Source organism: Parambassis ranga, chromosome 2, assembly GCF_900634625.1.
Source record: "Parambassis ranga chromosome 2, fParRan2.1, whole genome shotgun sequence".
In the NCBI taxonomy this organism is placed as follows: Eukaryota; Metazoa; Chordata; class Actinopteri; family Ambassidae; genus Parambassis; species Parambassis ranga.
In genome coordinates, this window is record NC_041023.1 from 41,013,293 (window position 1) to 41,040,493 (window position 27,201).

Genomic DNA, 27,201 nt, shown 5'->3' on the forward strand with positions numbered 1-27,201 from the left:
GACAGATTCAATATGGCTGCTCCCATGTAAACGTTTTCAGGAAGACAGGAAGAGGCTGCAAGCCATGAAGGAGCTCAGGTAAGCCAACAGAAACACGCTCGGAGATTTATTTAATGTGTTGAATGCTCTTTATTAGCTTCAAAGCTCTAATGATGCTCCTCCTCCTCCTCCTCCTCCTCCTCTGTGCAGCCAACATGGATGCTAAGGAACTAGCACACTGTGCTGTACAGATAGAGAGGTTACACACAGAGAGGAGATATGGGAGCATCATGACGCTTCTCAGTGACCTGGAGAAGGCTGACGTCACTGCAGAGCAGCTGGAGACCACAGACCTCGCCAGGACTTTGTATACATTTATGAAAACCTGCTCAGACAGCAGTGTGAAGAGGACGGTCAGGGGTTTGTTGTCAAAGTGGAAGAAGGAGTACAGCAGGGTGAGGAAGGGTGAAGCAGCTGAGGCGTCCAAGCCAGGGGATGGAGACAAAGAAGAAGAGGAAGAGTCCTCCCAGGCTAAACCTGACCTTCAGACGGCTTTAGACTCCACAAGAGCCAAATGTGTCCAGCTCCTCCTGGCTGCCATCAACCCTGAAGCTCCTGACCAAGAGCGGGCTGCACAGCTGGCCAGAGACGTTGAACAGCACATCCACCAGCTCCACACACCCAACCAGGTCAGATACAAAGCCTGTGTGCGGAGCAAGGTGGCCAACCTGAAGAATCCCAAAAACGGTCACCTGCGTCAGGGTCTCCTGAGCAGCTCACTGCCTCCTGAGACCTTCGCCCAGATGTCTGCAGAGGAGATGGCCGGCGCGGAGCTCCGCAGGCTGAGGGAGGAGTACTCATCCCAGGGTGTGAGCGAGAGGCAGCTCCCGCAAGGGGTGGAGGGGACGGCGACTCAGAAGATTCACTGCAAAAGGTGCGGGGGGTCAGACTGCAGGGTGACGCAGGTGTCCAGGGGGGCCCTCTTCCTGCCTGCGTGGGTGAGGCGGGGCGGGCCTGACGACGATTCCATGACCTTTGTGACCTGCAGTGGATGTGGGCAGCAGTGGTACCACAGCGGCTGGGTCTGCCTCTGATGCAGAGTCACTGCACTCACAGAGTAAAACCACAACTTTAGAGAAGTAGCCTTCGTCATCATCTTCCTCCCTCTGAATCATTTCCTGCTCTCAGTAATAGCCTCCACTTACAGTAGCTCGTTGAGCTGCTCTCTCATGTTTCTGCCCCCAGTAATGATCCTGATAAATGTATTTCTGCAGCTGCATCATGCCTCCGGCCTTCTACAATGTCCCATTCATTTGTTGGATCCTGAGACATGTGACCCTAGTGAGCATGTGAGTCAGTAATCTGCCCTCCTGAGCAGCCTCAGGGACGGATATCCCATGGTGCTCCGTGGCACAATGACTCATTTACACATCACTGTGACATCCCACAAAGTGCAGCGCCAGTCTTTCATCTGTAACATCTGTAACATCTGGCAGTGGTGGAGTGAGGAGTGAGGATGCAGTGTGTTGCTGTCACATCGGTTCAACACAGACACAAACTGGAGCTGTTTATATGAGGATCTGAGTTTAGTTACAGTTATAGATTGTTGTTATAATCTTATTTCTTGTGTATATTTGTCATTTTTTTGCTTTGCTTTATCATTTTTTTCTCTTAAAGTTGGCCTTTTAAAGGATCTGTGCAACTTAACGTATTTATTATTATTCAAATATTTCCACGCATGCTTGTGATACAATGGGGATGTTGTAACCGCATCCACCGCAGCGCCTGATGCAGGAAGGCGTGACGGGACCGGGTCATATGAGCGTCATCACTGGCTCCGGGGCCACATACAGCAGCGAGAGGGGGGGGGGGGGACACCGGCGCGCCATGTCTGTGTGGCAGCAGCTCCAAGCCGGGATAAACGGGAGGACTTTAACCGCTGGAAGCCGACAGTGACCGCCACACCGTGACAGAGAGGTAAACGCTTCAGTTTCAGACTGAGAAAGATGTTCGTCTGTTTTGTCGTTTCAGCTGGTTAGAAAAGTCGCGAATATGCAGCGACCCCTGCACTCATTATCGGACAGTTTCCATCGTGCCATCATTGACAAAAACTATAAAGAAACTACACGCAAGTCAGCAGGTTACAGTATTTATTAATGAACGATAAACGTGTGCGCAACACCGCGTGTTAAAGCTGGTTTTCACTTTCAGTCCTGTGTGTGTGTGTTTGTGCGCATTTATTGTCAATATTTTCCCCGGAAGTGTTGTGATAAACCCTCACAGACAGGCTCACTGTTGTTGATTTGTCTTGTCCGATAATGGATTTCGCTTGTTAAAAGCTCCGTGATGAAGATGACGATGATGAATAAGCACAATCATAAACGACATAATAACTTGCTGTACTTTCACCTGTCACGTGGCCCAGCTGAGGCGTGTCGGGGGAAGGGGACTTTTATTTTGAAGGTTTTAAATCAGATCTGGTCAAACCTCTGCTGAATGAGGCACATGACTCCTGAGTGTGTGACTGCTTATTCCTGCTGCGTCGCTGCTTTTATTAATGTTGGTCCAGAACGAGTGACAGCAGCAGCACTGTGTGTGAGGGTCCCTGAAAGACCAGTCCATGTGACGGGGGCCTCACTGAGGGGCAGGTGATTTTTCTGATATATGCCAGTGTGTGGTGCTGGATTATCGCGAAGTGAATTTCTAATCCGTGTCTCTGTCTCTTGCAGATCACTGATGTAACGGTGAGGACACGTCTCTTCCTGGTCCTGTGACCAGTGTCCATGTGACGCATCATTTCATGCACATATTACAGGATGTTGATCAGCTGTGTTGTGTAATGAGCGGGCTGTGGCTGTTTAATGGGATTATCTGGTGATTTGAATCATGTCTCCTCAGAGGATGTAAACACTTGTTTGAGGACAAAGTTTGGTCTCATCTGAGTGTCCACGGCGCAGTCTCCCTGTAACCATGATGTCCAAGTCCGCCCTCCTGAAGGTGATCCTCCTGGGGGACGGGGGTGTGGGCAAGTCCTCGCTCATGAATCGCTACGTCACCAACAAGTTCGACTCGCACCTCTTCCACACCATCGGCGTGGAGTTCCTGAACAAGGAGCTGGAGGTGGACGGACGCCGCGTCACCCTGCAGATCTGGGACACGGCGGGTCAGGAGCGCTTCCGCAGCCTCCGCACGCCTTTCTACCGCGGCTCCGACTGCTGCCTGCTCACCTTCAGCCTGGACGACGGCCAGAGCTTCCACAACCTGGCCAACTGGAAGAAGGAGTTCGCGTACTACGCTGACGTCAAGGACCCTGACAACTTCCCCTTCGTGGTGCTGGGCAACAAACTGGACGTCCCCGAGCGGCAGGTGTCCGGGGAGGAGGCGCGGCAGTGGTGCCGCGACAACGGCGGATTCCCTTACTTTGAGACGAGCGCCAGGGACGCTACAAACGTTGCATCCGCCTTCGAGGAAGCGGTAAGGCGCATCCTGGCGCTGGACAACAGGGAGGACCCCCTCATCAGCACCGAGACAGTGGACATACAGAGGAAGAGTCACCCCGAGCAGAACTGCTGCTGAACTGAAAATCCCTGATTCACACTGTGAGGTTCTTTCCTGTCACACAAGCCTTTCCACCACACACAGTGTGTGAGGTTAACAGCTGCAGACCACAAAAAAGAGAAGTAGCTGCACAGATTTGTTCAGGCCACATCCTGAGTCTGTCTCATCTAAAGCGAGACCACATGAATCTAACTTCTCTCTGTCCCCTTTAAACCAGAAGTGCTTCTTATTAGTTCATTATTTATTCTTCAATTAATTGATAAAGATGCCCCCCTTCCCCCATTATTTTGTAAACACTGAAATTTAAACGAAGAATCACGTGAGTTCACATTTGTGCTGCAGTACCTTTTTCTGTCCACAAGAGGGCACCAGCGCAACACAAACTACACAAATTACAAATAAGCAGCAGGTGTGCTTCCTGGTTGGACCATGTTTTTGTAGACAGGAAGCTCTCGTCATATTGAGACATTTTGTTTGGTTAGATAATCTGAAATGATTTTTTTTAAGCCTTCCACTGGAATTTTATGAAAGTAATAGAATAATTATGCTTTTTAATGGAGGATCACAGCTCCTCAGAATTGGTTGGTGTCTGTAAACATCCTGAAAGTCTGCACCTGTGAGTAGCTTTCTATTTTATATTTAGTACTTATAAACAAACTAATGTGATGAATGTTGGTGTTTTTCTGTTTGTCATATTTCTTGCCTTCTGTAACATCTTTGTGTCAGACGCTTCACTTTGCAGACTGCAGTTACCTAAACTGACAACACCTGCTGCACATGTCACTTCCTGATTACAGCTTAGAGCTTTTTATTAAAAATCACAAACTCAAGAAAGAGGCGGCAGACAAATGGTGTCACGATAATAAAAAATATCGGTTTTACTAGAGAAGGTTACAAAAATCATCACTATATTAGGAGTCATAGAACTATTTCCAACTTAAAAAATAAAACCATAATGAAACACCTACAGGGACTACAATGCCATCAAAGTACAATGGAGTTTTCTTTAGAAAAGAGTGGGTGGAGAGGGAGGGGGCAAAACACCGCCTACCATAGTTGTCAGTACAATTGACTACACATCACCTGAAAAACTGCAAAGACACAGTCATGTCTCCTTCATGCAAATAACGAGGAAACGACAACACCCTGACACGCATCTTCTTAGAGGAAACTCAAGTTTGCCTTTACATCAACCTGGCGGCAAAGCACGTATATTTATCAAACATAACACACATGGCAATATAGTCCTTTTTTATACAGAATAGACAGCTGCACACATGGACGATACTGACATGCTTCATCTCATCAAAAATTTGTCTTCTTTAGTGTTTTTTTTTTGTTGTTTTTAGGGTAAAATAACCAGTGATAATAGAATATATAGTTCATGATTCTTAAACAATACCTGGTTATAAAATTAATGTATGAAAATTCCTGACTTGTTTTTATTCAGAGTGTAAACATCCAAAACAGTCTCTGTGGCTCATATGAGAGGCATGACGTTCAAAATAATAATAATAATAATAATAATAATAACAAAAAAGGAAAAGTGACTTTTCTGAGTCACTCATTTGGCTGGCCATTAAAAAAAAAGCACAAATAAAATAATCATTACTGAATCACAACCCAGCTGCCTAAAACTGATAAAACATTAAAAATTAATTTCCATATTATTTTTTTTAAATGTAAGCTATACGTCACAAGCACCTCAATCAATCATCTCATATCATGACTGCACTGAATCCCTCTCACGACATATCATTGAAGATAACAATTATTATATCAAATGCAGAACTAGTATTCGAGTGCTAAACACATATCTCAAAGGGTACATTTACATATATTTGTGAAAAAAAAATAATAATCATAAAAGAGAATGGCGAAAACACTGATAGTGTCCTCCCTGTTTTTGGGAGAGGTGGATGTTTTTAGGGTGATTCAGCTATTTACAGGTGAGCTTCATTCTCCATGGGGTTTTTTTTTTTAATGAATTCTTATTTTTAAACAGGACGTAGCAGATTAAATGGAAAAAAAGAACACAGGTGGTGAAGGTCAGATTTGGTTTGATACCTGAGGTGTGTGTGTGTGTGTGTCTGTGTCTTTTTAAACCCGGACAAGTTTAGATTTCTGCTGCCGCTGGTGAGAAATGAAGCAAAAACCACAAGGAATAGTTTTTGGAAGGATGCTTGTTGCCGATAAATTCAAATGGCAGGGCTCTGTATAAAAAATGTAAATCAGCTAAACTACTTATTGTTGATTTGTCATTAAATATGATGAAAACAAAGACAATCTTTCTTGTTTTTAATGGCACAAAAATCCTTTCAGTCCTCACTAACCTCAGATGCTATCAAATCCTTAAGCTAACAGCTAACAAGCATGTTTCCTAAAACTATTCCTGCTACTTCATCTGTTCTTAAATGATGTATTTAAAAAAAACTGACCATGTAAATGCACAGTAATCCTTGAGATACCTTATGTGATAATTTTAGGTATTTCTATGAGAAAGGAAGGGGTGGGGGTGGGTTGATTTTTAGGGATTTTCATCCTCCCTCATTTTTTTCACTTCTAAAATAGTGCAACAACGTACTGAGCATTAGCAATAAAAAGTTTAAAGATGGAGAGAAAAGGAAAGGAGAAAAAAATCTATGAGCGCAAAAACAGAAAGAAGAAGAAGTAGTAATATCATAATAATACCTGCCATACTTTTCAGAGAGTATTAAAAAAAAACAACAACATTCATACACATTCGCACAATATATTCATATTCATATATATATGCATATAAAACACCAAAAAACAGAGGACGTTGGTCGCTGCCTGGCTTCCCAGTGGCTGAAGCCGACAGTGAACAATGTTTTTTTAGGAGCTGTGTCGAGAGGCTGTGCTGGCTCAGGGCGCAAGGCCATCACAGCCGGGCCACGAGCCGCCGCCCAAAAGCACGGGGGAGGAGACGCTTCTGACCTGATGTACTGTACCTGAGCGAGCTCTCCCATTCTGAAGCCTCCGTCTGGGGCCCCGTCGCCTCTCCTGACCCTCTATCCTCTCCCCCTTTTTTTTGTGGTGCGAGTGCGCACCCACAACCCTTAATAAGCATGGCGGACAGGAAGAGGATGGAGAATCAGGAGGGACGATCAAACGTGACCGAGGTTTGTTTTTATCGGAGGGAGGGGTGGGTGTTGTGGAGTGGAGCGGGGGTTGAGGCGTGGAGAGGAGATGGTTGGTGGTGTTGGTGGTGGTGGGAGAGGATCTTTTGTCCTTATGAGTAGGAGGAGGAGTTCTGGCCCTCCTTGGAGCGCGCCTCGGCCTCCAGATCCTGGTCGTCCTTGGTCTTGATGTCCTGGTACTCATGCGTGGAGACGGCGCTCTTCAGATAGGCCCAGTTGGCCGCCAAAATCATCAGGTAGTGAATCTGTGGAGGAGCGTATTGTCGTTATGCTCAGAAAACACACATGCAGGCTGCAGCCATAGAGTAGCATACACGGGAGGCAGGGTTGTCATGGCAACAGATAAGCACGCCATGGCAACGTGCATATTTTTTGATGATGATCATCAGCTCACCAATGCGATGACGGTGGCTCCGGCTCCGGCTAACGCAACGATGTAGAGGTGGTAGGACAGGTAGAACTGCGGCGAAGAGGGGAAGAGAGAGAGAGAGAGAGATTAATGAAAAGGAAGGAAGGAAGGAAGGAAAGAGGGGAAAAAAGAGGAGAGGTCAGCGTCCTCTCACCTCGCTGGTGTTACAGATCTCTCCCAGTGTGGCTCCACAAGCTTTACCCGGCGTGGCGTTCCAGGGAATAATACCTGCAGGATCAGAGAGATGAAACATCCGACGGAGACAAGAAGCTTTTTCAGACTGTGTGATTGAAGGCTTTGTGAATTAGGCTCAGATTAAGATTAAAGGACACAGGACTGCTGCTGGAAAATATGGGTCATAATAATTTTGAATCCCTAGTTTCACTCACAGGGTTTTTTTTTTTGCATCTCCTAGAAATGCTGACAGCATTGTGACGCCTGCCAGTTAATTGGGGTTAATATTTCATTCAGCTCACTCATACAGTAGCACAGCCAATGAGACATATGTGATCCACATCCTGCTTTGTAGGCGGGCCAACTGCCTTTCAAATGTGGGTCACATACTCTACATTAGGCCAGATATGCAATCACAGGACCGTGCTGTAATACTGCAGGAAGGTGGAGATCCAATCAGGCTCTCTATAATCTAAATGTATTTTCCTGACCTCGCCCTGCATACACAGTGACATTTAAAGCAGCTGGGGATGAGTATGTGCCGTCTGTAAGCTGTCCCGCAGGTGAAGCCTGCTCTCCATGGGTTAAAACGGCGTTACCAGGACGCTCCTTCGTGTGATGTTAAACGCTTTATCTGCACAGGATGTTTGAGCTCAGCTGCCTTGATGAGGGGAGTTTCTCTTAGACTTTAAAGATGTGTTCATGCAACAAGGTTATTTTTAGTGCAACCCTGTCTTCATTGTAGCCACAGTGTGTGGGCGGAGATGGAGGCACTGACCGTACTGCCTGACGTCCACACAGATGGACTCAGGAGAGGTGATGTTAGCATCAGGAGACTTCATGGCAGCGCAGGTACTCCACATGTTAAAGAAAAGGAACACGGGGATCGCTGTAAAGCCGAAGATGGCAAGGAAGGCCAGAAACAGGATGTAGGTCAGGAACATGAACTGGAAACGGAGGAGAGATGTCAGAATATTTCATACACAGCAAATCAGTAATATCTGTAGACATCTGCAGCAATTAGAGTAATCAGGCTAGAAAAGGACAGACTGTGCCAGAATTACCCAGAGGGCTCAAGTGGGACTGAGTGCTTGTGTGTCTGTCTTGTGTGTGTGTGTGTGTGTGTAGAGGTGTGATTGTGACCCTTGTCTAGGCTTGTATAATGATTGTTGTCTGTTTTAGTCTCAGCCATTAACATTATTTTAATTTTTTTTAATTACAAAGCACACATCAAAGTGATTAAAATCTCATTTGGAGGCTTTTATGTGGAGTATCTGGGTCGGTGTGTGTGACGGCTCGCAGCAGCTGCTTGTGAGTTTGCTGACGTACGAAGGCGGTGATGCAGCGTCCGCAGACGGTGGTCTTGAAGTCGCTCTGCAGCTCCTTCTTGATGGCGCTGGTGGTGTAAAAACCCTCGGCGAGCAGGATGATGGCGTAGACAAAGAAGAAGGACGCGATGCCGTAGATGATGTACTGAAAGATCTGAATCCTAGAGACGCACGGAGAAGCAGAGTCAAACGACTTTCTTTTTTTTATAGTTGGTGTACAAGTGTTGGGGGTGGAGGGCTTACACCATGGTGAGCGTGGCGTGATCACTGGTGACCGTGGAGAAGTGGTTCTCCAGCATGGTCAGGGTTCCGGTCAGCGCCACATGGCCGCAACCGCAGAACAGGGCCACGCCTGAGAAGCAGAGGATGGTGGCCACCAGCGAGGCGTAGGGCACCCCGCCCAGACACTTGATGCAGCACTCGAAGCATCCTGCAGGGGGAGACACAGCGGACATAAGACAGTTAGCACAGCGAGCAGCGAATCGTTGCCATTTTAAAAGACACTACGGTCATTTTTGTATCCTCACGTTTCAACAAGCTAAAATGATGCTAAATAATTGAAAGTGTTCGAGCAGTTTCTACAGAGTGATGATGAATTAGTAAATTTGTTTTCCATTAACCAGTGGCAGCGCAGGAATGTGTTATCAGGCTGGTGGGGGTGCTCAGGTGCTGCAGAGCATCCTGCTGCACAGTGAAGAGGATGAAAAGAGGGAAAAATCATAAGAGTTGCATCTTATATAACAGCCGTTAAAAATAACTCCTCCAGCGAAGCAGGAAGTAACTCCAGGAAAAGACAAAATGAACTGTCTTATGTGTGCCACTTTGCTGTTTCCATGACAACCTGCTCCAACCAGTGAGGCATCATTATTTAATGTTCAGAAGTTAGCAGAATCCAAACATTTCTCTACAGACCTGAGGAGAGTAACACACTTAGTGCCAGTCACGGCTCTTTATGATATATACTGTGCATGACAGTGGATCCTGTGAGGACATGAGACTCTAACATCCATGCACCACCCTCTGACAGCTCTTATCAGTGTCATGCTCGGCTCAGCCGATGACATGAGGTAGTGTCCCTCCACACATTCAAGCACGCGTGCACTGCTCAGGCCGGGTAATGTTATACACGCCTGCAGGCACTTCCTATTGATGATTATAAAGAGCAAATTGATTTCAGCTGCCCCTGAGGGGACGAAGAATCATCAATACCATCAATGCTAATGCTTAATGCGCTCATTTTGACGAGTATGTTTCCTAAAAACTACAAATCCCATCGAAATCATTCAGTAATTGTTGCTTTAAAGATGATAGTGTCTCTTGTTGCCACGGTGACAGATGCCACCCAATCTAAAAGATGATTTGCTGAATTGTAGAAAAAAAACAGATATTCATTTACATATAATATAGATATACAGATTTTCTGTGTGGTCCAGTTTTAGTGACATCATCAACCAAAGTTTTGGATTAATCCCCTGAAGTTTTATCCTGCTCACTTTGCCGCCCACTTAGTCTCTAACACATCAGACATAAATCTAAGAAAAGTGTGCCGCCGGTGATGAAGTCTCTGCATTGCATAACGCAGCGGAGGCTCGTTGCGTAATAGATCCAAATCCTATTAATGTTAATGAAGGAAGCGGGCTGATGGAGAAGTGCAGCTGATAAGGGTAGCTCTAAAAAATCCTGAGCTGAGAAGGAGGCCAGGCCTCAGGGGGGTGAGGTCGGTCGATACAATGACGACCGGGAGGTTGTTTAAAAGCTGCTCTGCACTGACACCATCCTGCTGTTAAAGGTCAACAGGTAGTTTAATGTGTTTTTTATTTAGAGGGGAGAAGCCTGTCACAGCTCATCCTGCAGGTTTTATTATCTTTATTCATGGAGGGAAGCTTGTTGCACACTTGATGTTGCATGGCTGGTATTTAAGGGTTATATTTCTTCTGCCTCCATGCAGCTTCATAGAAGTCATCCAGTCGGCCTCTGGCTACGACTGTTTGTCAGCCTCAGTTTAAAACGCGCTAATGGGAAGCAGACAGGCCGGAGTGGTCAGCCTCAGCCGGCCCTAATGGAAATCAATGGACTATTCATTAGAGGAGAATTTAGGTGACACACCGAGGCTCTGATTTCATACCCTGCTACCTCTGTCCTCTTCTCTGCTTTGAAATATGACTGCAAGCCCACACTGAGCCAGCTGGAGTTAATCGTTGAGACAGTGTGTTACACTACTATCGTACATCATCCGAACCATCTCACACAGGAAGGTTTTAGGCTGGCTGACAAGAAAGTTCACTGACTTTTGGTGGATTTTTGTCAAACAGCAGCTGCAAATAAGGATTACCATGCTGTCAGTGCTCCTCCCAGAAAGAGCTGCAGGACATGATTTCAATTTGCAGCTGTGAAAGAACGATAATAGACGCCTGAGTGTTTAGTTGTCTTAAAAAAAAAAAAAAAAAAAGAGAAGCAAAGGCAGCACGAGTTAGCAGAGGGATGAATGGAGAGGAAGAGTGGAGCGAGGAAGAACAGAGAAAAGAAAGTGAAAAGCAGTTCTTGGCCCCAGGGCTGGCAAATGGCAGTTGCCATAGCAACGCGTTACCCACGACCCAGTTCAGCAGTAGAGTAGTCTTTCGCAGCCGCTTCACACACACACACCAGTGTAAAATGATACAACCTCATGATTGGTGCTAAATAAACAAATATCAGGGAGAAAACAACGAATGAAAGAAAAGTGTGTGTTCAGGTTTGTGGGTCAAACAAAAAAAAGATAAGGAAAGAAGGATAAATACAATACACATCCATCTTTTGTTTAGCATGAGCTAATATCATATACATTTGCTTGAAAATTCTAAATTGTGGTCTGAAAAACCAAAACAATGAGCTGAAAGATGCTAAAATACTAAAAAATCTGAAGGGAGGCACTCCTGTGTAGCGACTGCATCCATTCTTAGTATGAATTATATGGCGGTAACATCAGAAATTAAAGCCTTTAAGTATCTCAGTTGTCACTCCCTGGCTTTCTGCACAACACAATACAAAACTGCCATTGTACATCCTCTTTTTTTCATCATATTCAAACGCTAGCCGTCGTCTTATTGGACGAGTGGTTCTTTGACTGGATAAATGAGGCCTGGCACACAGCAGACGTGGTTGGAGACAGAACCTGTCACCGCTTGCTGACATCTTTTGTGATTACGCTCCACTTCCTGTCAATCACCTGACACCCACGACAGGAAATGAAGAGTGTTCGCCACAAAATAATCCTCAGATACGCGTCGTCGTCATTGTGTTTGAACTGCGTGAAAATCGCGTAAAAATTGACAAAATCAATATTGAATGTATGCACTGTGAAGCAGGTTTAAACACAAATGGATATATATAAACCGTTCTGATAGCTAATGATTGGCCATGAACTGCACAGCCCAGAGGAACAGCATGATTATCGCCAACTGTTAGTACGCACAGTGCATCTGCCAGGAATAACAGCGTTAATAAAGCTTTGTGAATATTTCAGCGGCCGATCTGGTCCCTGCCTGCGGCTGCTTTCAAATTTAGAAGCACTGTATTCAGTATGGGGCAATTTCCTCAAAGTGCATAATGGGTAGATTCCCACAAGAGCTGGGGAGGAAAGGTGTGGGAGAGGAGAGGAGATGGATAGTTATGATCCATTCAGGCACACTGAAAACTCAGTAATTGATCACAATGTGCTGTGTGCTCATCCGGGCAGCAATCCTGCCCACAATCTGTTTCCCACGGTGCATAACTGACCCTAATCTTCTGTTTGTGAGAAACCCTTGGCTGGTTGTAGCATTATGAAGGCCGCAAGGTCAGCATCTGGCCAGGCGTAATTGAGCTTGATGGACCGCTTTAAAATCCCTCCACTTTTTGATCGATATTTTTATCCCTCTGATCTGCGGTGGCGCTTTGGTTCCCTTCTGTGGGCAGTCTTAGATGCAGATAGTAACTATTAGCAGACCAGGAGTCTTGTTTTTTTTTATCTTCTGGCGTATTATCACAGTATCATGCTGTATTTCTTAATAATGAGGCAGCTATACAGCAGCGCCTGGCTTCAGGCTGCAGACACAGAGGCGGATAGTCCTCGCAGTGATCTCTGGAATCACCTGTCCTGAGATTTGTCCCACCAAAATGTAAAATCGGCCCCTCTGGCCAGAGGTGGCACGCCATCATCAGACTGAAAGGCTCAGCAGTTATACAACCGACTTGGCTAATGTCGTTTTCTCTGAGATGTCAAAGAAGTCGGTGGTCCCCTCGCCTCTGCTCCACCCTTATGTGATTATGAGGATTCACTTTCAGGCAGCCTCAGGGGCTTGCTGAACATTGAGTGAGTGAGTGTGTGTATGTGTGTGTGTGGCACAAGGGTCCAACTGAGCATGAGCATTACTGTAACACAAAGCTACTTTCTGTGAAGCATCTCTCGAAGGAGGAGAATAACAGACAGGCTGAAACAGAGACGCAGAATGACCTCCACATCATTCAGGCGACTCACTTATCGATGTCAGCCATGGCTAATGATGACAAGTGCTAATCGGTATTAGGTATTTTATGGGCTGTGCATGAGAGGAGCAGATTGGGCATCAGTGGGTGATGGAGGAAGGCCAGAGGAGGCTGGTATCACTCAGGAACAACCATGCTGTGCCAACCTGCCACTTGCTGCTATTCATATACCTGCTGCAGACTGAGGTTCAAAGATAGACGCCGTCACATGACTACACAGTCACTGTATGATTAACAAATCATATTTCTCAGTGACAGCGCCACTGATGTTCAACAGATGTTCACAAAACTAAAAGTTAAAAGTGAGCTAATCTTTGTAAACCTCATAATGTAGGGCTAATTTATTTAATATAGTTTATTTTAATGTATATTTACATTTTTTTAACATTGTATATTTTTTTTTATTTAGAGTTTTGAATCACAAACCGCTACACAGCTATTTTTAAGTGATTTTTCCCCAGTGCAGCCCGAGCTTTCATGCAGAGAATAAATAGTAACACGCTTTGATGACTGCTGCTTATTCTGTGCATGCATCCTGCAAAGAAAGCACCTTTAAATATAAATGTGAGCAGTGTGGGGTCTGAGAGGGCTGAGTATGAACACAACCACGCGGTCTCGCCCACACATGTGCACACAAAAATAGAGCTTTTCCTACACAGACATTCCCCTCAACCACTCCTGGTCATTGACACGTAAACAAATACAAGTCCACACACACACACACATATCCAGATGGAGGCTGACAGCATGCTTTGGGCAAACTGCTTCAAATGAGGAACACATGAGCCTCTCTCTGTGTGACGGCTTTCACATGCTCCCACAACCTCACACACCTTCGGGGCGAGAGGAGGATAGGCGAAGGGTGTGTGCATGAGTGTGTGTGTGGGAAATGGAGATAAGCAGGACAAAAAGGGAAAGAAAGGAGAGCAGGCAGAGAAAGCAGAGGAGAGGGATGCCGGTTTATCAGTAACAAATGGCAGTGTGTAAGGAAGCAACACAATGACCCAATGAGAGTTTTAGTGTGTCCTTGTCTGATCACAATAAGAGTGACAGTGTGTGCCGTCACTCAAAGTACACAAAGAGTGATTCATTTATGCCCCAAAGTTATGACACGTACTCCTTCATGAGTGTGGAAAAGAAGCTTCTAAGGATTTGTGTGTGTGTGTGGCTTTAGTCCATAAAGTGGATTATAAACCTGAGCATGGACAACAAGTTCATTCAAAAAAACTCTCACTGCAGGTCTGTGATGATGCGTTGAATCCTGTCCAACACGGACAGGGAGAGCCAGGCAGCTGATCATCTAACGCTGCCTGGCCTCAGATGGTTAAACTTTCACTTGACTCATGACTTCATGGGCAGAAACATCAAAAATAATGCATTGTGTGTGCCATTGAATTTAGCTGGGATATAAAAAAAGATGAAGAGGAAGCCTCTTTATGCTTCAGAGGCTGCAGCAGCTCTGCCCTTCCATGCAGAAAATTCAACAAAACCCCAACCCTCCAGACGATGATGTAATCTCTTACGGTTCTGATCTAAACATCATAACCAAGAACGGTGAGCCGTTGCTGCGTTATGTAAGAGCGGGCACACACACACGCAGAAAGATGGAAGGTGTGTGTGCGTGTGTGTGTGTGAACAGGCCAATCTTTTACAACAAAGAGGAGGCCAGGCGCAGGACGAGTCAGTGCAAATGCACTCAGGGCTACTTTGAAGCACTCTGAGCTGCTTCAGGGAACCACATTAGAGTTCAAATAAAAACGTCACATCGCTCTAATCAAACTGCCTCATGGTAATGAAATCAGATGTAATTGTACCTCAGAGAGCAGCTGATGTCTGCTTATCCTCAGTACTTCTGTAAGCACATACACTACAACAGATTAGAGATTATAGGAAGCAATCAAGCAAAAAAAAAAAAAAAAGATCAATCCTGCCTTTGCTGGATTATGAACCGTGCCTGTGTTCATTTTCCAGTTTGTAATTACTCTCATCTCAGCGTCATGCAGAGACACACAACAGAGGTGCAATCAAGAACATGGATGCCGTTTACCATAATTAGGGGCCCTAATGCTCCAAAACAGTGCAGTGAGAGGAAAGCACAAATAATGCTAAGCTAACTCCTGCTGCATAATAAACAGGTGATCCACAATAGAGACTGGGAAGTTAACATCTTATTTAATGGCTTTAAGTACTTAGAGGGCCCCTTTTCTTCCTCTGATGAGTGATAAGGATAAAATAACCATACTAGCATCCCTCCTAGCATATGTTGCCATGGCAACCTTGATAATGGAGGAGAAGTTTGACAGGAATGACAGTATCATGACGAAATGGTTGCTGTTTCCAATCCACATGTCATAACAGCCATTTAATGGGATGATAACATTTGTAGCAGGTGTTTGAGTCGGTCTTTAAAAAAAAAATCTGGACATCCCTTCTCTTCTGATTGTTCCATTTGGGAGTTTGTCCCATCAGCTTCACACATCTGTGGAGCAGCCTCGTTGGCACACGCCGACACAAGCTCCTTACATGATGGCTCTCGCCTTCTTGTAAATCTCCCGCTTCTTAAACGGATGCTACGAGGCTTATGGTCACATTCCAGCTGTTGAGGGCGCAAACAAATAATAACACCGACAAATAGGCCATCCTCCAATCCCGTCTATTTCGGGTCGCTGCGTGTAGGTGGACCCGGTTGCGCAACATCACACCTGGAGCACCAACAGTCAACACTGTGCTAATAATAATAATAGAAAACCTGTGATTAAGGAATTCACAGGGTTAATTGCTAACTATAAATATGGCCGCCCTCTTGCTCAGCTATCCTCAGGGGTCTTCAAACGAGCTCGCCCACTCTGTCAATTGAAGCTGCATGGTGAGGGCTTTGATTGGACACTGTGTGGTCTGTGCATGCCTCAGGAGGGGATGATGTAATGTTAAATATACTCTGTTGAGGGACACCCCACTCATCTGCAGTTGACGTCATGAAGATATAGACTGTGACCCAGCAGTATATGTTGTGATGTAGGAGTCTCACAGAACATGTGGAGCTGAATGATGCTGTGTGTGTGTGTGTGTGTGTGTGTGAGAGAGAATCTCCAGGCCAAGAGGGCAAAAAGCCACCATTAGACAGCCTGTTGTCATAGTAACTAACAACGCTGCTGGGCCCCTAAAAACAAACTGATTTTACTACCAAACCCCAATGAAAACAAATCACAGCCACTCTGTATGGGCGTTGAGTCCTCCAACGATCAACGACACGCCTACACACACACACACACACACACACACACACTGTATGAGCAACAGTGCGCGTGGAAAAATGTCATGATCATTTCCTGCGTAGGATTGCGGCTGATATTTGGATTTTTGGAGCATTTAAAGTGAATCTGTTGTTGCAGATCATCCAAAAAATGGAATGATTGCCACATTACAGAGGCTGGTGATGGATGGAGACAGCCATCCATCTGTGTGCGCAAAGGGCTGCGCTCCTTCTCAATCATATTCACGTATAGTCTATATTGCAGCGGCGTCGACTGACAGATCAGACGCCAAAACCTTTGTGGCAGCCACCGATGATAATCGAAGCGGCTGCGGCGGGAGGATCCACCTGGTGGAAAACAATGCATCCGCGCACGGCCTCTTTATCAGCCGCTCATTACACACAAATCAGCTCATGATGGTGCAGCAATGCAAAAACAAATTGGCATTAATACATGCTCCATAAAGCCTTCCTCAACCCGCCCACCCCCTTTATTCTCCTCCATCCGCCTTCAAGTCCCTTTGAAGGCACAGGAATAAACTGCGCTCGAACCACCGGTAATAATCTCGGTATTTTACAGTCGGACACCGTATTCTTTATTTATTGTTGCCCCTCAAATAGGTGCGAGGACCGAAATGTTTAAAAAAAAATGCACCGCGCTATTGTGTCATGCACAAGCGAGAAGCCATTGCAAGTAGGTTAAACCGCTCAGGCTGGCGCAAATGTCTCCAAAGCGAAAAACAGAGAAAGGCGCAAACGTCAGCGGCTGATTGAGCGTACCTTTGCTCTCCTGTCCTTCGTCCTGAGTCTCCTCCGCATTGGACTCCATGACCGGCTTTGTCCCATCCATTATTGTAGAGGAATATAGTCTCCTTGTAGTTGCACTTGTGCCTTACAGTGTGTGGATGGTGGAGCCTATCCTGGTGACTTGATGCGCTCTCTCTCTCTCTCTCTCTCTCTCTCTCTCTCTCTCTCCGCGTACACACCCTCCCTCTCTTCCTCTATCTCTCCTTCTCGCTCTGTATTAACAATCCAAAATGCAAAGGCGCTGACGGATTAAATTTATTTCACCCATGCGGATTAGTGTCCCCCCCAAATAATGCCGGATAACGCCCCCTTTTATTTGGCCCCCAAAATCACACAAAAAAAACAAAAAAAAATGCGCTGATGCCCTCTGATGAGCTCTGATTGCCTTCATGTGAAATATCTGCTTTTATTGTTCGTCTTAGTGAAGCAGCGGAGGATATAAAGACAAAATGTGCAGGAAATGTAAATATGCAAACTCATGGCTAACCATGCATGCATGAACACACACTCACCGCCCCCTCTCCATCTGGTGATTTATAAGAGAGAGAGAGAGAGGAAAAAAGAAGAGAGTGTAACTGTAGATCAAAAGAGACTTATTCACGTTATTCCATTTGTCCTTTAATTGGACCATCATTGACCAATCAGAGCCATGTGACAAAAAAGACCTTAAGAAATGGTTAAAAGTGTGTGTGTGTGGAGGGGGTGCAGTTTCCATAATTCACCCCATTTTCTAATAATAAACACATCCTCAAACAATGGGACACCATCTGCCCCGAATCCTCTTAAATAAGGTTTTAATTCAGGCCCACGTGGCCCTGTTTCAGACAAAGCTCTAACACACACACACACACAGTCTAGGAAATCCCCAGACAGAGGTGAGCCCCCCCACCACCACCCCCAAAACCACCAGCAGCCCCTGATGTTTTCATCCTACAAAACATCAAGACACCAGCTCAGCCAACATGACATCCACAGCATTTACTGGATCCATTTTACCCCCAGGGCTGAAATTAACACCCACTCTGCACCATATGCTGTGAAGAGGGTCTCCCCTTCACCAGGAAACCTGATACACTACTAAAAAACATGTTCGAATAAAGGAGCAGGATCGATCGAATAAATTACATCAAACAAACTGTCAGTTAGGCCCATTTTTCTCCCAGAACCCCCATAATCCCTTGCTGGGTCACACAGATTAAGGACTTGTCCAGAAGATGAGATACAGTGCTCCCTGGCACTCCTCACTATCACCCTTGTCACACACACACACACACACACACATCATGCACAGTGATCTGGACTCTGGCCCAAAACCTAAACCTCCATGCTGCCTTTAAGAGAGTCAGGAAATCACATGTTTCATCTGTCTCTAAATCAGATCAGTGTTTCTATTGCTGCACATCAGTCCATTTAAAAGCAGATTTTGCAGGGCGGAGGGAAATGGGGCGGAGCCACGAGTTACATCGTTAACGCTGTGCTGCATTGTGAGATTTGTCAGTAGTAAAATGATGTAGCCGTAAAGCTCCTCATATCACAGAGATGTATGCTAAGTGTGTGTGTTCAGCTTTCAGATTCATGTATAATCCCAGTTAGATATATGAGTCCATCCAGACTGATAGAGGAACAAACACAGCAGAGTAAGACTTGGGAGTTGACCCGTGCAGCGGCTGATTGTGATGAACCATGTAGGTCACTGTGAGCCTCCTCCCGAGGACTATGCTCTTGCACAGCTGCACAAACTTTTTTATGTGGAGTTCATTAAAGGAAAAGCCAAGAGAGGCTGTCGAAAGCCCGTCTTCCCTCATTAAAGCGAGGCTGAGGAGAGAGCGCGGCCGTCCCGCAGCATTGAGGACGCCGCAGATGTGAGGTTAATGGGAGAAAAAAAAAAGAAAAGGAGGACACCTCTGTAGCTTCACAAGGCAGTCATATACTCGACATCAGAGCAGCCTGATCTCTGAGTGATACAGGCTCTGCTGTTGCCATGGAGACGTGAAACACTGCCTGCTGTATGGATGCTATCAGTTCTTAGAAAACTTGTGGCAGCTTGAAAAGGACGAGGATCCAATCGATGAGCAGGATGTTGGTGATGTTCAGACTCACTGCAGGCACTGTCCTTTAAACTGACTTCCTGACACTATTATGCATCTTTTTGTCAACACTAGGAGCTCTGATCCTGGAGGTTGACCTCACTGTGACCTACAGTTTCCATTGTCCCAGGCCTTGGGAAATCACTGAGAGCTATGTGTGCTAAAGCTGCTAAATGTGTGTTGCTATTGCATGAAACATACACCACTGTGCATCTATTTACAAATGTTTTCCCTCTGTATATCTGGTTTCGGTGTTTCAGTGATTCCAGTATTTTTAAAACAGGCCTTCACTTAACCAACATGCAAAGACACACACACACACAAACAGAAAAGCAGTGTCTTAGCGTCGGCTTTATAAGCCACCCACTGTTGCTGTAGTCTAATCCTTGCCATTTTAATGGGCTTCTGGCTTCGTCTAAAAGGGAAACCTTTGGCAGATACCACGGCTGAAGCGCTGCACCTTGCTCATCTGAAAAGTTCCTGCAGTCTATGATTCAGTGTGATTTCTTAATGTGTGTGTGTGTGTGTGTGCAGATCCTGGCCCTTAATCTGTGGTAGTGGTGATGATGACCCACTTTCACCCCCGCCCTGAGCCGTCGGTCGCCAAGGAGACGCTTCCCTCTCTCATCCCCTGAACGGAACCTTCGGATGCTGACAAAGGTTAATCCACCACACATATTGCAAACATGCATATATTCAGGTCAGTCTTATCAGAGATTCTACACTCCTCTGCTGAAACAGGACACCTGCACGCGGGCAACTACAATGCAAATTCATGCAAAAATAATCCCACCATGCTTCGTCATCATGCGTCCTGCCTCAAACACCTCTTCTGTTTCATCTCTCTCACACACTCAACACCCACTCTCAGCTGGAACATCTCTCACATCCTATTCACAAACTATGACTCCTATCAGTATAGATGGTTTAACCTACACACACCTACACACACGCACGCACGCCTACACACCCATCCCCCCCGCCCCCTCCGCTCAGCAATTTATCCTACGAGCCGCTAATCCCACTGGCCCAGATTTGGTCCACAGTCTGCTCCACATGATGTTACGTTACCATACAAATAACTGCACGCACACACACACACACACACACACACACGTATATATATCTATATATAAATGTACACCCCCACCTTATTTCTGCCTGCATCATGTGACCTGTGCACAAGTCACATGACTGCTGCACCTCTGACCTACTGTATGGCCCACGCCAACAGCAATGCCTCCATCTACAGCAGACCATGAGTCACTGTGTGGCGCAAATGCAGAGCAGGGTGGGCTCATCATCTTCATCATCATCATCATCACCACCACTGCAGAGGTGGCATCTCTTGCTGTTTGTGGGTCATGTGTGCATATTTATATATTCATGCACTGTCTATTTTGCGCTCACATGTGCCGGGATTTGAAATGACGCCCGCCTCCGAGCTTTGGGCATCGCCATGGCAACGGGTCTCTCTCTCTCTCTCTCTCTCTCTGTCTCTCACCGACAACTGATTCAGACAAAGCAGAGTAGCTGCTGGGCTGAGCTCAAAAAAACGTGCAGGAGGATGGAGAGACAAGAGGAGCCTGGATATGAAGGGCTGTGGAGGTGTCGAGATGCATACTTGAAAAATCGTTCCACACAATATGTAGTTCTTTAATGGTGGTGCAGCCATTTCATAACTCAGTAAGAGATATGATGAACAATGTTCCATTTACAGGAGTGATGGCTTGCTTGTCTATTTGATCTAGCAGTGTGCAGCAGACACCTTAAAAATGTGTAAGTAGGAAAATGTGTAAGCGTTCCCAACTGCTGTAGCTTAAGTGTGGGTATACTGTTATTCTAATCAGGTCAGTGGAGCGTTCTCATTTTTTCTTCCAGCTGAGTGATCATTTATTCCTTCAGAATAAAACAATCCTTTAAAATCCAGAGCCTTGTTGAAGCCTGCCTGCTCGGCGGCTGTTCCACTCAGCGCATGGCAAATCCACAGGAGGGGATGCAGGAGGATATGAGTTTCCACACGCAGCCGAAAAGAGAGCACAAAGAGAGAATTCACCAAGGAGAGGCGCAGGGGGGAGAGGGGGGTGGGAATAATGATGAAGACAACGATGATGAGAGGAGCAGATTAAAGATGATGATGCTGACGATGATGAGAGCAAAGTTTGGGGAAAATAACATGCAAAAACGAGGGGAGCTGGGAGAGAAGAAGTTGCTTTTTGCAGAAAAATGGCTCCGGTTCCCCATCGCAGTAAATCATGTCACTTGGCTACATCCTGTCTGTTCTCAACTTCTCACCAGCCTGAAGGCGATAAACAGGCCTGCTGCCTTATTGGAAACAGATGTTGTAAATGGGAGACAGAAACAAAGAGAGAGATCCAGAGGAGAAAGGAGAAATGTTAACAGAAAACTTTGGACCAGCGGCCTAATCAGATCAGCTACTCCTTCTGCAAAGACTTTTAGAGAGGAACTGATGATGTGATCACATTTACAATCCGTTCCCTGTTTGTTTCCACTGCAGTAACTAAGACACTGCTTTTTGAATCATGCATTACTCTCTGTAATGTCCTCCTGTTTTGGTTTGTCCAGGAGCTGCTGTTAATAATATCAACACTGTCTGCATCCATCCATTAAAACTGTATACAGGCGCCACAGTTTATGACCTTTTTGATGGTATCCAGGCTCTAAAGATGTAAACACTTGAGAAAGTAAACCTTCTCCTGCACTTCTTTATAAACAATGTGGTGGAAAAAATGTAATTTTGACCAAATAAGTATTAATCTCAACCCAAACTGGGCTCAAAAGCACCAAGAAGAGAGCACCAAACTGTTTTTGCACATGTATACAACAACAAGTGTCCACTGACTCTGCAGCCTGTTTAATCCACAGACAGGGAGCGGATCACTCCTTCTTAATCCAATCAACATCAACTCTCACACGAGGAGCTGACGTGGGGAATCAGCCAGATTGAAGCAGGAGGAACACCCCAAAATGCCAAAAGGAGCACACACACACTGTGGAAGGTATGTGGAAGCACATTTCTTGTCTTGTTCCTGTCTGAAGCTTTAAGGGATTTAAACCCTTTAGTGACATGCAACACACATGGGGCTGCATGCATTTTCTTTGCAATTTCAGCTGCTGGCACAGTGTGACGTCAATCTGCACAAACACACAGAGCCACATGTAATCATGCGCCAGAGAGCTTGGCACGCGTAACTCAATGGCGCACCAATGAGTGACGCGCGGAAATAAAAACACTGAAAGTGAAGCGGTGAGAGTTAACTGCCTGAGCAGCCTTTAAACTGATTAGCAGACGTACAAATTAAGAGTTTACTACTATAAGTACTGCAGCTAAAACGCTGCGCCACAAGCAGAGCAAACGCAAAGATAAACGCAAACTGAGCCAGTCTATGCGGAAAAAACAGTAAAAAGTTTGCCTACCCATTTTTTTTAGCTCCTTTGGGCCTGAGAGAGCAAGAAGAAGAAGAAGAAGAAAGTGAGGATGTCCACAGGTTGTCTGAAGGAGGAGGAAGAGGAGGAGGCGCGCATACAACTGGACGTCCCGTGCTGGAATAAGAGGAAGGCGGAGATGAGTCAGGTGACGTCACAGCCGATTAATCCTAACGTATAATCGATTCAATGCCAAACATAGGCAGATGTCAGCCCTTGAAATCTATAGCTAGGTTATGATTTTATAATAATACAGATGTGTTCATAATTTATATTTTGTGACATCAGTACAGTCAAGAGTAAACACACACCGGCACTCATTTAAAAACACTTTTATTATAAACACAATTTGTATAAAAATACACATCCCCACTGTCTAGAAAGAAAATAAAAGAACAAAATGTCAGATTCAGAGAATTTAGCACAACAAGAAGCAGCCGCACAGGCTCGCCTCCAAATCTGAGCATGTTTCTCTGATTAAGCCAAGTTGACAGGCACAATAGGAGCTGCTGCAGCATGAAGCATCGCCCAGCTAGAGGGTAAACAACAACAGCTTAGGAGAACAGACACAGGCACATGTTGTTTGAATATATTTGCATCACCTGTGGCAGCACTGCGACTGTACTCTAACTGCCATGGTGCTCTCAGGGCGTCACAGGCAGCCTGGCTAATTTATGCAACTTATTTTGCGCTTAAAATAACTTCTAACCCTCCGTTAACCCCAGACATTAATTCTACAGCAGCAGACACAACCCATTACACGACAAAGCCGCTGTCTCTGTGAGGGATCGGATCAGATGTCAGAGCTTCAGCGGGATAACAGGCCAGTATTTGGGCTGTTTGAGGTCACAGTTTCTGTCAAATGTGAGCTGCATTGCAGCCTCCATAGCCAGGATCTTGGGTGCGTCCTTGCCGTACAGCTTCTTCATCTCAGCCGTGCGCCTCTCTCCAGGGCGCTCAGAGGGGGGAGCGGTGCTGCTTCGCCAGGAGGAGACGCCGCGCAGGTCCTGGTCAGCTGGCACATAGCTGTCCTCTTGCTCAGCCTCCATCTGCTGCTGCTTTTCTGCAATGACAACACATCAATTTAGGACGAGCACTAGTGACACGTTTATCCACCTCCGCCTCTGCTCACTTACTCAGCTCCTCTCTGTGTTTCTCTGTTTGTGCAAAGTACTGCCGAAGCTCCTCGCTGATCTCCATGTTGCTGACATCACACTCAATCTCACTATCTGAGCTGCTCTCCTCACTGCTCTCCTCGCCGCCATCCTGTCCCTCCTCTGCAGAGTGCCAGTCCTCATAGCGCTGCTGCTGCTGCTCCTGGCAGTAGCCACGGCCGTAGGCGGCCTCCCAGGCCTTTTGGTAGGCACGCCTGTGTCTCTGGTGCCAGGCCATAGCCTGCTGGTAGTGCTGCCAGTATCGGCTATAGATAGGGCTGGAAAACCAAGACATCACAGTGCTTATATCCTCCTGTCAATGAGAGGAATATGTGCAAGTTATATGATGAGCCAATAGTTTAGGAAAATAGATGGTCACTTCCGGTTGTCAAAACCCTGCAAAACACCTGCATTTAATTAGAGCACAAGGTCCGTGCTGCTCGTCCTTACCATGGCTGGAGGTCAGTGCTGCACCTTAGCTTAGCGGCTCCTTCTAAAAACTTTGCTCTGCCCTCAACAAACCTGCAATTTATGGACGAAGATGGACACAAGAAGCAGATGCACAGTAAGCTAAAGACTTTGTCGAAACATATCGCTGTAGAACATTTATAGCACAGCTACGTTAGCTAAGTTAGCTAGGTAGCGTACTGACAACGCGAACAACACAACGCAGTAAATACTGCCGTTAATTCACAAAACGTTGTATTTATACGCTGTTTTAAATCATATATGTCTTACCTTGTTTATACTGTCGGCTCTGCTCATGCTGCTTCCTGAGAGAGATTTCCCAGCAGCCTTTGAGGCATAGATAATTAAAAGCTGGATGTTTGGCGCCACCCAGTGGACGGAGTGCGAACACGCCAACTTTCCTCAAAGGGAGAAACTAATGCTGCTTGTAGTTTTCTGCTAAAAATTCATTATATTTTCCAAAGTTTTACTTTTTATCTTTTAGAGTTGATTTTCTTCAGTATTTTGTGTTAAAAGCAGGATTTTCTGATCGTGATTGTTTAGTAATCATGTAACAAATGTACAATATGAGCAAGGACGTGGTCATATCTTAGAAAGTTGGTGTTGTGAGACATGTTTGACTGTATATCTGGGTCATGCTTAGGCTTGGGGCTCAATGCTAAAAGACAAATGCGTCTTTTCAGAGTACATCTTCTGCTAAGTTGCGTGGATGGACAATATAATGAGGATTCTTTGTATTTTTTAATGCTATTTATCTTGCTCTGTTCTGTTTTTGAACCTGATTTCAAAGAGTTAATTAGTGCTGAGCACAAAGATGAAAGTCTGACATGTGCTGCAACTGCTGGATCTGGCTGGTTAACACATAATAATTGTCATGCTCATCTCATGACTGCAGTGTTGACCTAGTTTCTGACTTGAACATGTTGCAGTGTTCAACGTTTTACTTTTAACAAGAGAAGTGTCTTGATGTTGGTTCTGCTGCTGGTAGTCTGTTCTGTCTGGTTCCACATCCCTTTAAAACTGATTCTGTTTAAGTCTTTCGGTCTGCCCGTGACTGGTTGTTACTGTTTGTGTCATACCTAATTCTGTGTTTACCTCATAAACAACAAACAAATACAGAGAAGATTCAGGGGAAAGAAGATTAAAATGTAAATATCTTAAATTAAAATTAAAATAACAAGAAATTAAATGAAGGAATTCTTTAAAAACATTTTTAATGAATACATGAAAATAAAACAGAACATTGCATGAGTTTTGTGAAAACAGATGCGGCCAACATCACACAACAGTAAATAAAACAACAAAGAATAAGAAATACTTGCACAATAACAATATATAATAATATAATATGATAAACTCATTTCTGTGGAAAATATAAGTCTAAAAACTTACTTTTCAGTTTTAGTCAGTCTGAAAGGGAAGCAAACGACATCTTGCACTTCCTTTTTCTGTCACTTTTGAGCACACATTTTCAATTGGACCATCATGGACCCTCCTCCTCACATCAGTGTGGTTTAATAAACTCCGACAGCAGCAGTGTCAGTTGAACTTTCTGCCCCGATGGATCACTTCACGCTTTGTTTCGTTGTGCTTCTGCCCTTCTGTTGGTGTTCTGACACTGAAGGTGAGTACAGCAGCTTTTTTTGTTGTTTTTTTAAGGACAGCAGCACTAATCCATTTCTGTAATTGCAGAGACTGTGGTGAAAACCGTTGGATTGAACCCAGGCGGTACTCCATTATGCTCCTCTGCTCAACTGCCTAACATCACACTGATAGTTTGTAAGATCAGAACGAAGGAAGGCACATGCAGCCTGCTGTATCAACATGGACATGACTTTGAGCACCAGTGTGACTCCAGGTTCACCCTTAAGTCAAACAATCAGACTGTGTTCCTCCACCTGAACAATCTGACAGCAGAGGACGGTGGGGTCTACACCTGTGAGTGCTCACATAACCAAGGAACTGATACTCTCCATCTTAGAGTCGCTGTGGGAGGTACGTCTGCTTTTATCTGTGGGATTCTAGCTGATGTGACAAATATAAAATCTTAAATAAAGTTTTTTTACAGAGGAAAAGTCTGCTCCCATCATCCGGTTCATTTCCATCACATGGTTGTGTGCTGTTGCTGCAGTGGTCAGTGTAGCTGGAACTATCCTCGCCATTGTCATGAGAAAAAGGTGAGGTGGAAAAAAAGACTTTACACCTTAAAGATGCTGTAAATTGATGGTGTTTATCAGAAGAAAAATGGGGACCAGAGGTGTGGTGCAATCTGCAACCTCACCACTAGATGTCACTAAATCCTCCACACTGCTTCTGTACCAACAGAAGTGTTTATTTTGAGATTTATGATTACATGTAATAAGATATAAAATGTTCATGTAATGCAATGGTGATGGGAATATATGTGACTTTACAGAGACCACACAGAGTCAGGCCCACCTGGAGTACCTGTAAGTCTCCACAGTTGTTCTGCATTTTAATGTCATTTGACACACATGATCAAAGTAACCTGTGTGTGTGTTTACAGGACAAAGACGATGAGAATGACACATACACAAGTCTGCAACAACCTGTATGTGACTTTTATCAGAGTGTGACTTCAATGAGCCATCAACATGATGACATAAAGACAAAGTCAGCCAGCAAGAAACCAGCCAGTGCCCGTCTGACACAGGAAATGCAGCGAGATGAGGATGAACTCTATGCGAACATTTAGTGCAGAGGGTGTTCAGATGTGTGTGTGTGTGTGTGTGATGCTTTTCTGTTAATAAATATACCAATAGGTAAAAGTACATCTTGGCCTAACTCCTTACAATCACAATATAAATGGCTCAGAATGTGTCTGCAGTGCTGAGGTGCAACAGTGGTCCACT

At 45.2% G+C, this 27,201-nt stretch overlaps 4 protein-coding genes across 14 annotated transcripts; 2 read left to right on the top strand and 2 right to left on the bottom strand.

The window, feature by feature from the left end:
* On the top strand, nucleotides 1-23,077 carry LOC114432358 (ras-related protein Rab-9A-like). Of its 9 annotated transcripts, none has more exons than XR_003670254.1 (7): nucleotides 1,077-1,956; nucleotides 2,549-2,627; nucleotides 2,709-2,797; nucleotides 2,878-4,153; nucleotides 19,794-19,919; nucleotides 22,146-22,279; nucleotides 22,711-23,077. XR_003670254.1 is itself a non-coding variant. In XM_028400346.1 (2 exons), exon 2 carries the CDS (start codon nucleotides 2,950-2,952, stop codon nucleotides 3,553-3,555), a length of 606 nt encoding a protein of 201 aa, XP_028256147.1. In that variant the 5' UTR covers nucleotides 1,077-1,956; nucleotides 2,709-2,949; the 3' UTR covers nucleotides 3,556-4,207. The 9 variants fall into 9 exon arrangements, 1 of the variants encoding a protein (XP_028256147.1); XR_003670255.1 differs by having other exon boundaries at nucleotides 2,709-2,723; XR_003670253.1 differs by lacking the exon at nucleotides 2,549-2,627 and having other exon boundaries at nucleotides 2,709-2,723.
* Nucleotides 4,392-22,763, bottom strand: LOC114432359 (neuronal membrane glycoprotein M6-b-like). Of its 2 annotated transcripts, none has more exons than XM_028400349.1 (7): nucleotides 22,698-22,763; nucleotides 8,853-9,039; nucleotides 8,611-8,770; nucleotides 8,060-8,228; nucleotides 7,262-7,335; nucleotides 7,093-7,158; nucleotides 4,392-6,943 (listed from the first exon to the last, which is right to left on the bottom strand). In XM_028400349.1, exons 1-7 carry the CDS (start codon nucleotides 22,699-22,701, stop codon nucleotides 6,791-6,793), a joined length of 813 nt encoding a protein of 270 aa, XP_028256150.1. In that variant the 5' UTR covers nucleotides 22,702-22,763; the 3' UTR covers nucleotides 4,392-6,790. The 2 variants fall into 2 exon arrangements, with proteins under 2 accessions (XP_028256150.1, XP_028256148.1); XM_028400347.1 differs by lacking the exon at nucleotides 22,698-22,763 and adding an exon at nucleotides 17,146-17,296.
* On the bottom strand, nucleotides 23,023-24,658 carry gemin8 (gem (nuclear organelle) associated protein 8). 2 transcript variants are annotated; one of them, XM_028400374.1, is made up of 4 exons: nucleotides 24,599-24,658; nucleotides 24,311-24,382; nucleotides 23,843-24,173; nucleotides 23,023-23,769 (listed from the first exon to the last, which is right to left on the bottom strand). In XM_028400374.1, exons 2-4 carry the CDS (start codon nucleotides 24,311-24,313, stop codon nucleotides 23,507-23,509), a joined length of 597 nt encoding a protein of 198 aa, XP_028256175.1. In that variant the 5' UTR covers nucleotides 24,314-24,382; nucleotides 24,599-24,658; the 3' UTR covers nucleotides 23,023-23,506. The 2 variants fall into 2 exon arrangements, with proteins under 2 accessions (XP_028256175.1, XP_028256174.1); XM_028400373.1 differs by lacking the exon at nucleotides 24,311-24,382 and having other exon boundaries at nucleotides 24,599-24,643.
* LOC114432371 (uncharacterized) lies at nucleotides 24,166-27,123 on the top strand. Its single transcript, XM_028400362.1, has 6 exons — nucleotides 24,166-24,425; nucleotides 25,863-25,952; nucleotides 26,021-26,323; nucleotides 26,397-26,505; nucleotides 26,745-26,778; nucleotides 26,856-27,123. The coding sequence occupies exons 1-6, from the start codon at nucleotides 24,392-24,394 to the stop codon at nucleotides 27,042-27,044; spliced, it is 759 nt and encodes a 252-aa protein (XP_028256163.1). The 5' UTR covers nucleotides 24,166-24,391; the 3' UTR covers nucleotides 27,045-27,123.
* Nucleotides 27,124-27,201: the final 78 nt, after the last annotated feature.